Genomic DNA, 9510 nt, shown 5'->3' with positions numbered 1-9510 from the left:
CATAGACCAGTGCACCTCTGCTTTCCTCCAGCTGCTCCCATCTGGGGGGGAAACAGCCCCCCACCCCTCTTGGTGATGGAAGACCCTTCATCTCCCACGCTGGGCTCACTTCAAAGGGCGGCTGTTATCATTTATATGCTAATCGGAACAAACATGTTTGCCAGCGAAGGGAATGGGCAGGCTTGATTAATTAGCTGTGGCCTTTTATGCGAGAAAAAAATAGGTTCCCTCGCTGTCCCCCCCATTTAGAATCCCCCCTCTATAATTTTTATTAAATTTTACTGTTTTACATTTTAGAATATGACCGGTATATCATTTCCCAACTCCACAATTCTATGATCTAGTATCTATGATGTGGGCAAGGTCAAGGAAGCTGCAGCTCTCCACAAGATGTTGGGTTCCTCTCCCAGCCGACGGTCAGGGATGATGGGACTAGGAGTGCAGCAAGATCCGAAGGACCACAAGTTCTCCGCCCCCTTAGAAACAACAATTTCTAAAAACCATATGGCATGTTGCTAGTCCTCAGCCTCTACTTACCACCTGTAAAATGGGCATAATTTAGGGTTAAAGGTAAAGGGACCCCTGACCATTAGGTCCAGTCGTGGCCGGCTCTGGGGTTGCGGCGCTCATCTCGCTTTATTGGAGCTGGTGTACAGCTTCCTGATCATGTGGCCAGCATGACTAAGCTGCTTCTGCCGAACCAGAGAAGTGCACAGAAACACCGTTTACCTTCCCGCCGGAGCAGTACCTATTTATCTACTTGCACTTTGACGTGCTTTCGAACTGCTAGGTTGGCAGGAGCAGGGACCAAGCAACGGGAGCTCACCCCATTGCGGGGATTTGAACCGCCAACCTTCTGATTGGCAAGTCCTAGGCTCTGTGGTTTAACCCACAGCACCACCCATGCTCCTAATTTAGGGTTGCCATATTTCAAAAAGTAAAAACCAGGACACCCCAAAAGTTGAGTTTTACAAAAACACCAAAAAAGTCCCAAAAAACAACCCTGCAATTTTTCTATTGACTTGCCTAAGATCCAGGACAAAGCGCCACATTTCAGAAATCACCCCCCCCCCAATCATTTCTGCCTTTGAAATCCCAATAACGTCTGGGGAAATCCAGACATATGGCAACCCTAACATAATTGTATCTGTCTGTTCATTCTTTCTACCCCTTCTTTTGTATCCTTCCCTTTCTCTCGCTGGGGTTTCTAGAACCCTTAGGCAAACTGCTAGACCTCAGCCTCTACTTGCCACTTGTAAAATGGGCATAATTTTCTCTGTCTGTTCACTCTTTCTCCTGGTTTGCATCCTGCCCTTTCTCTTGCAAAGAGTCCAAGGCCGGCTTGAGAAAACTTTGGGATTCTTGTGAGCTTGGAGACAAATCCTGGCTGCTCATGAAAAAATATCTCATTTTATGCTTGCGCTGACACAGAGACCCAATGCTGCAGGACTCGCCCCTGGCTATATTCCCTTCCTCGTCATTTCTTTGGCAGCAGGAACACTCTGCTCTTTTCCCTTGCCTGCCCAAATCATTAAGCATTCTGCATTAATGCGAGTGTCAAAATCTTCTTGTGCCTCTGTGTGTTGTTGAAAGCCCATACCGGCAGTTTTCATTTTAGCTGAGCTGAGGGCCTCTACACGACAGTTCCTTCGCTGTGCAAACACCCCCGTGCGTTGATTTGAGCACCAGGAGACAACATCCACACCTACGCAGGAGATCTGCCCCTGTCATATTTCTTTTTGCAAAACCAAAGGCCCCCTTGCAAACATTGACATTCTCCTGCCTTCTCATAACTCTGGACCCTGTGTGGTTAAGGTCAAGTTTAATTGCCCAGCGATTGGATTCACCAGTTTACCTGCTTGTGGGGCTTCCCATTGAAGTATCCGGTGAGAGGAGGATGCTGGCCTGATCCAGATTTAGCTAAGTTTGTTTGTATGATTGGTTGATATCCCACCTTTTTCTCCCCCCTCCCATTCAGTCCTCACAACAACCCTGGGAGGTAGGTTAAGCTGAAAGACAGTGTCTGGCCCAAGGTGTCCCTGTAAGCTTCATGCCTGAGTGGGGATTTGAACTCTGGTCTCCCAAGCCCTAGTCGGACAATCTTAACCACTCCAACATCCTGGCTTTCTCAAGATGAGGAAGACTAGTGCAGGATCCAACCCTCCCCCTAATTTCCCCCCAAACAGGGGCACTCTGCAGTCTATTTTCAGAGTCTTTTCCAAGTCTGAGAGCCATATTCTAAACGAGAATTGGAAGAAATAAATTGTGTTCTTTTTTACACACACACACACACACACACACACACACACACACACACAGCATATTGGAAATGAATCGGACCAATTATGAAAACCAGTTTATTTCGACAACTGTCCGCATGCAGAATTTTGCACATGAACGAAACACGGAACGAAAGCTAGATAGGATTTATTGTAGATACACACCTTTGCCACGAACGAGAGAGCGCTGACTGGATGTGTGGGTGTGAGGACTGTGATCTGATTTCTCTGGTTCCCTCAGTGCCCGAAGGCTCTGGATGGATGAACTAATGTTTAATGGGAGAAAGCTGAGCCTCAGATGTTCTGCGAGTTTTTTCTGGGTTGACTCCCTCACACCTGCCCGCCACTGAGAAGAACTGCCTATGCTGGGCCGGCCCAAAGTACCAGCTAGCCAGGCCTCCTGTTTTCCACCTGTGGGAATGCTAAACTCCTTTTTTTAAGGGAAGGCCACACTCAAGGAAAGACGATGGTCAACCCACTTAGGTGGCTTTCAGAGAGGATTAGGCAAATTGGAAGATGGAGCAAGCTTGTTTTCTGCTGCTCTGGAGGGTAGGACTCGAACCCATGTCTTCGAGTTACAAGAAAGGAGATTCTGACCAAACGTCAGGAATAACTTTCTGGCAGTAAGAGCTGTTTTGACAGCGGAGCGGACTCCCTCAGGAGGTAATGGACTCTCCTTCCTTGGAGGTTTTTAAGCAGAGGCTGAATGGCCATCTGTCAGGGATTCTTGGGCCGTGATTCCTGCATTGCAGGAGGTTGGACTAGATGTCCTTTAGGCCCCCCTCCAACTATGAAATTCATGGAGGAGAAGGGTAAAGGTAAAGGTAAAGGGACCCCTGACCATAGCTGTAAACTTTTCCCTTTTCTTGCAAGAACTCCTATTTGGAATAAGGGAATTTCCCTTAAAAAAGGGAAACGTTGACAGCTATGCCCCTGACCATTAGGTCCAGTCACGGATGACTCTGGGGTTGCGGCGCTCATCTCGCTTTACTGGCCGAGGGAGCCAGCGTACAGCTTCTGGGTCATGTGGCCAGCATGACTAAGCTATTTCTGGCAAACCAGAGCAGCGCACAGAAACGCCGTTTACCTTCCCGCCGGAGTGGTACCTATTTATCTACTTGCACTGGCATGCTTTCGAACTGCTAGGTTGGCAGGAGCAGGGACTGAGCAACGGGAGCTCACCCCGTCACGGGGATTCGAACCGCCGACCTTCCAATCAGGAAGCCCTAGGCTCTGTGGTTTAACCCACAGTGCCACCCGCGTCCCAGGAGAAGGGTATCAATGGCTAATGGTTAGATGTTCTACCTCCCCTGTCAGAATCACAAGTGGGAATCCCAAACTGCGTCCATGTCCTGCTCCCGTAAGCATCTGATTGGCCACTGAGAAAATAGGATGCTGAACTAGATTGGCCTGCTAGCAGGATGCTTCTCATGTAGCCTCCCTTCAGCTGTTGTTGCCCCTCTAGGGTTTGGTATTCAGGGTACACTGCTGCTGTCCATGGAGTCTCTGTTTTGCTATCGTAGTTAACGGGCGCTGCCCCCATCTTCCCTGAATCTGGCTAACTCTTAAAGAAGAAAGTTAACTGCTTCTGGTCACGAAGGCAGCAGTTTAAACATGACTGTATGCGGGGGAAGAAAGCAGCTTTGAGTGCGTGGGGGAATGAGTCCGGACAGATCGAATCACACTAGGGAGGTAGGCAGAGGCAGGAGGTGTGAAGGTTTTTGCTTGAAGGTGGGGATGCCTTGGCGATGAATGAGGGTGTTGGTTGTCTCTCTGGGAGGCGATGGGTCCTGCCGGCGATGGGTCCTGCCGAGGGAGAAGAAAGGGAAACGAAAACACATCATGTTCTGAAACAGACTCTCTGGAACAGCCTTGCGAGAGAGGACGCTCAACGCGTCTGTCATGCTTAGCTGCCTTCCTTGGCAAGGTTAATTGGCTGAAAACCTTTTCCTGCAAGTGGAAGAGAAGGCGCCCCGATTTAATTTGACTGGTCGATTCCCTCCCCCAAGGAATATTATTTTTAATGTAAGAAATGCAGATCGCAAACTCTGCCTAAAGAGCTGGGTGTGTATTAGGGCAGAGGTTGCCCATGAGGTCCCTGCGGGGAAGCGTCAAAGCTCAGTGGCAGAACACCTGCTTTGCATGCAGAAGGTCTTGGGTTCGATTCTCAATGGCATCTCCAGGTAAAGCTGGAGACATCCCTTGCCTGAAACCCAGGAGTTCCGCTGCCAGTCAGGGTTGGCAATACTGAGTTGGATGGACCAAAGCTCAGTAGAAGGCAGCTTCCTACGTTTCCATTTAAATCACACAGAACCATGAGGACTAGCATCTTTTATAGCATCCTCTGTTCTTTGATGCTTTTGAATTATGGTGCTGGAGGAGACTCTTGAGAGTCCCATGGACTGCAAGAAGAACAAACCGGTCCATTCTTAAGGAAATCAGCCCTGAGTGCTCACTGGAAGGACAGATCCTGAAGCTGAGACTCCAATACTTTGGCCTCCTCATGAGAAGAGAAGACTCCCTGGAAAAGACCCTGATGTTGGGAAAGATGGAGGGCACAAGGAGAAGGGGACGACAGAGGTCGAGATGGTTGGACCGTGTTCTCGAAGCTACCAGCATGAGTTTGACCAAACTGCGGGAGGCAGTGGAAGACAGGAGTGCCTGGTGTGTTCTGGTCCATGGGGTCACGAAGAGTCGGACACGACTAAACGACTAAACAACAATAACTGTTCTTTTAGGAGCCTTCCTTGGTGCTCACAGAATCCCCCTTCCTGAGTCCCGGATTCAGGGGAGGGACATTATGCTGTAGCCAAAAAAGTTGGTTGCGTTCTGGTGCCCAGAACCATTTCTCAGTATTGGAACCAGGCTACAAGTAAGGTTGGCAGACCTTGTGTAAGGGAGAATGTCTAAGGCTCTGATGGTCTACCATCCCTGAGAGATGGCTGCCCAGCCTCTATGAACCCCATGAAACTCTTGCCTGAAATATATATATATATATATTTCATAAAACCTATACACCACTTGATTGTAAAACAAAAACCTCAAAGAGGTTTACAAAAAAAGGTAATAAGATTATCAGTAAGAAAGATCAACCACTTTCGAAAAGCTAAAAAAGAAGAAGATTAGAAACAGATCAAAACTCACACCGACTTTTTAAAAATCCGGCCGGGCTTATCGGTTTTTGGCAGACACCAAAAAGAGTTCAGTGAAGGCAGCTGTCAATAGGCAGGGAGTTCCAAAGGTGCTGCTGCCACAGTGAAGGATGGACTTCTTATAAATGCAGAACAGGGATTCTGTGACACCTTTGGTAGTGCCAGTTCCGCCGATCAAAGCAATCGAGTGGGCATATTTGGGGGGGGGGGTGAGGTGTTCTCACAGGTAAACTGGTCAAGCTGTTAAGGGCTTTATATACTAATAGTAACACCTTGAACTTGGCCCGGTAGCAGATCCCTGAGCACAGCTATTGTATGCAATTGTGCTGCAGAATTCTGCACGGACTGCGGCTTCCGGTTCACGTGCAAAGGAAGCCCCACGTGGAGCGCATTGCAACCATCCGGTCTTGACGCAACCAGGCCAGAATCTTCCAGTTGTGGACACTTACCTGCCGGTCTGCCTTTCAGCACCCCAGCCCACTCAGAGCCCCGATCCGGTCCAGCTTGACCCCGAAGCATCCTCTCGAAAGGCCCTTTTTGCTCCTTCCCCGATACCTCCGGGAAGAGCCCAGGAGGTCATTGAAGAGCCTCTGGAAATTGCTTTCTGAGAGGGGTACCCCTTCCTGGGATCTCCTGGCCCATGGCAGCACAGCACCCTGTTGTTCCAAGGCTCCTCCGGTTAGGAGGGTCTCATCTTGGTCCTGCTCTGTTTCCTCAGACCCTGCTGGCTGTTCGAGGTCCTCCTCTAACCACTTAGACAGGGTCTGAAAAATACAGGAGGGTGTGGGGAGAAGGAAGAGAAACAAAATAGGTAAAGGTAATGGGACCCCTGACCATTAGGTCCAGTTGTGACCGACTCTGGGGTTGTGGCACTCATCTCGCTTTACTGGCCGAGGGAGCCGGCGTACAGCTTCCGGGTCATGTGGCCAGCATGACTAAGCCTCTTCTGGCAAACCAGAGCGGAGCACAAACGCTGTTTACCTTCCCACCGGAGCGGTACCTATTTATCTACTTGCACTTCGACGTGCCTTTGAACTGCTAGGTTGGCAGGAGCTGGGAGCAGGAGCAACGGGGTGAAACAAAATAAGCACCAGCAAAGCCAAGACCCCCCCTCCTCTCACCCTCTCTGCTTCTCCCCTTCCCTGCAAGCTGATGCCTATAAAATTTGACTTGCTTCTAACTATTGGGGTGGCTCCCTCCCTTTTTGCATCACCTCCAACTTTGGTCCAGGTGAGTCTTTATACCCCCAAAGAACCTCTTCCCTTCATTCCACTGGAAAACCCCACCTGGCTTTTTTCTGGGGGCTGTTCCTTCTCTTACCTAAAGATGGGACAGATCTGTCGCTTTCAATTTCTTATTCCTCCCATCTAAAGTTCGGCTCTCAACATTAGTTTGCAATGAATAAAACAACAACTAAAACTAAAAAGGAATTACACTTGAAAACTTAGCACAAAGGTCTCCTAATAATTTTTAATTATTTGCTGCATTTTTATCCCACCATTCTTCTGAGGGGTGGCATCCATGGGTCCCATAGCTGTCAACTTTTCCCTTTTCTTGTGAGGAATCCTATTCGGAATAAGGGAATTTCCCTTAAAAAAAGAGAAACGTTGGCAGCTCTGGTGGGTCCCCTCCTCCCCATTTTATCCTCACAGCATCCCTGTGAGGTAGGGCAGGCTGAGATGCAGCAACCCGCCCAGATCACACCCAGTGAACTTCGTGGCTGAGTGGGGGGATTCGAACCCTGGTCTCCCAGGGTCAAAGTCCGACACTCTAACCACTGCTCCCAAACCAGCCCCTAACCATAATCTCCTCTGCAATGAAATATTTGCCATAAAATAAAACCTTTGCAATTTTGCCTAATGTGCACATTTTTTTTTTTTTTTTGCAATCTCTCTCTCTCTCTAAAAAGAAATCTATGCATTTCTGTGTGCGTGCTTTACCCTAGCACGAACATTTATTGATGCCCATTACCCAGCTGGAGAACTTGCATTGCAAAATTCAGAGCAGTCGGTGCAAGTTTCAAAGGCTGCTTTTCGGTTCACGAATTGCTTTGGGAAGTGTGGCTCTGGTTTGGATCGCTTTGAAATGCAGCCAGATCCTTCGGACCCCATCCATCACCCCCTCCACTTACCTGGACGTTGGTCACTGGTTTGGCTCTTCCTTGTTGGTGAGCAAAAAGCAGCAGCAGCAAGACCCAGCGGGAGTACATAACTTTGGGGTTCATCCTCTGCGTGGCTGCCTTGCCTCCACTCCTAGCTGGATCCCCTGAGCCTTTCCCCTGCGGCAAGGTGAGCCAGCTGGTTCTCTGCCTGGCTTTTATATCTCCCTTGACCCCTCCCCAGGTCCACCGCTGAGCTCCTGGAAGATGCCCAAGGATTGGCTTGAGTGCATCTCATCCCTTGTCAGGGAGGAGGGGAGTTTGCAAAGCATCTTTGCTAAAGCACTCTCTTTCTCTCTTTCCCTCGGCAGGTATCAGCCGGTAACAAAAAGAGGAATTTTGCTTGCGATCTTGAGCTAGAAATCTTCTCTGCTTTTTCGCCTCCGGACACCTCCACCTGTCAGTTTTGTTCAATTCTCTGCCGGTTGGCAGCAGCAAAATTACTACCGCTGTTAGGATACTCCGGTAGAACATGTAATATATAGAAAGCCTGCGGAGAAATAGCCCCAAAGGAAAACAGGAAGTTGACTTATGCTGACTTATACACTGGTCCATCTTAGCTCAGTATTGTCTACACAAACTGGCAGCAGCCGTCCTTCAGGGTTTCAGGCAGAGGACATTCCCCTACCCTCCAACATTTCTCTGATTTCTCTGATCAGGAAGCTTCTCCTGTTCTTGATCTCGCCGCACACATGAACCTCATATACACATCTAGTTCGGTTACCGTGAGCAATTACATCCTCTCCACCTAGCCTACCTCACAGGGTTGTTGTAAAGAAAAAAAACGTGTAAGGGAAAGGATTGTGTGCAACACCTTCCACAGATAAATGGAGTTAAATAATTTTTTAGCTGCAAACTGCTTGGAGTCCCTGTTAGGGGACTCTAGGTGGGATATACAGTGGTACCTTGGGTTAAGTACTTAATTCGTTCTGGAGGTCCGTTCTTAACCTGAAACTGTTCATAGGGTTATAAAGGCCAGGCCTAGCCACCTGAAAAACAGTTTCTACGCTAATGCAATTCTGGTTCTAAACGCAGCATAAGGGGTCTCTGTAGTATAGTGTATTTTAAAATGGGGTTTTAGAGTTTTTAGGGGGTTTTGAATGTTTTATGTAGTTTTTATGTAGTTTTATGTAGTTTTTATGTAGTTTTATGTAGTTTCGTGGTAGTTTTATGTAGTTTTTATGTAGTTTTATGTAGTTTTTCAATTTCATTGTTCCGCAAGGGACAATGACAATAAAGATATCGTATTGTATCGTATCGTATCGTTCTTAACCTGAAGCACCACTTTAGCTTATGGGGCCTCCCGCTGCCGCCGTGCCACCAGAGCACGATTTCTATTGTCATCCTGAAACAAAGTTCTTAACCTGAGGTACTATTTCTGGGTTAGCGGAGTCTGTAACCTGAAGCGTATGTAACCTGAAGCGTATGTAACCTGAGGTACCACTGTAATAACAACAACAATAATAATAATGGAACTGTGAGAAGGATCAGGAACCTACCAGAAAGTAAATCCTATTAAACTTTCTGAGTAAAAATGCTTAGGATTGCAGTCCAGTCTTTACGCAGTCACCTGGGAGTAAGCTCCATTGAAGACAGTGGGGCTTACTTCTGAGTAGGCAGTGCAAGGCTCCATGTACAATAATAAAGGAACAAACATTCTCCCACATTCCCTAAGAAATATCTGGCTGCTAAAGCATTGCAAGGAAAGAACCCGAAGTCGCTTGCTGACCTTTTCCTTCGGAATTATAGGAAGGGCTTTGTACGCCAGCTTCACTGTTTCTTTCATTCGGTGCGGGGATTTTGTTTTCAGGATAAACAGGACTCTTGCAATTCACCTACACACACAACTTTTAATTGTTCTCTCAGACATGGAGGAGAGGGAGAAGGGAAAACGGGACATTCCGGGATCAAATCAGAAATT

At 48.0% G+C, this 9510-nt stretch overlaps 1 protein-coding gene across 2 annotated transcripts; it reads right to left on the bottom strand.

Annotated features, from left to right (window-relative positions):
• Positions 1–2368: 2368 nt before the first annotated feature.
• On the bottom strand, positions 2369–7896 carry LOC309376973 (C-type natriuretic peptide 1-like). 2 transcript variants are annotated; one of them, XM_081923938.1, is made up of 3 exons: positions 7563–7896; positions 5877–6195; positions 2369–4085 (listed from the first exon to the last, which is right to left on the bottom strand). In XM_081923938.1, exons 1-2 carry the CDS (start codon positions 7653–7655, stop codon positions 5896–5898), a joined length of 393 nt encoding a protein of 130 aa, XP_081780064.1. In that variant the 5' UTR covers positions 7656–7896; the 3' UTR covers positions 2369–4085; positions 5877–5895. The 2 variants fall into 2 exon arrangements, with proteins under 2 accessions (XP_081780064.1, XP_081780063.1); XM_081923937.1 differs by having other exon boundaries at positions 5881–6195; positions 7563–7894.
• Positions 7897–9510: the final 1614 nt, after the last annotated feature.

This window comes from Podarcis melisellensis (genome assembly GCF_964234715.1).
Source record: "Podarcis melisellensis genome assembly, chromosome: 8".
In the NCBI taxonomy this organism is placed as follows: Eukaryota; Metazoa; Chordata; class Lepidosauria; order Squamata; family Lacertidae; genus Podarcis; species Podarcis melisellensis.
This window is presented reverse-complemented; position numbering and strand designations above follow the sequence as displayed.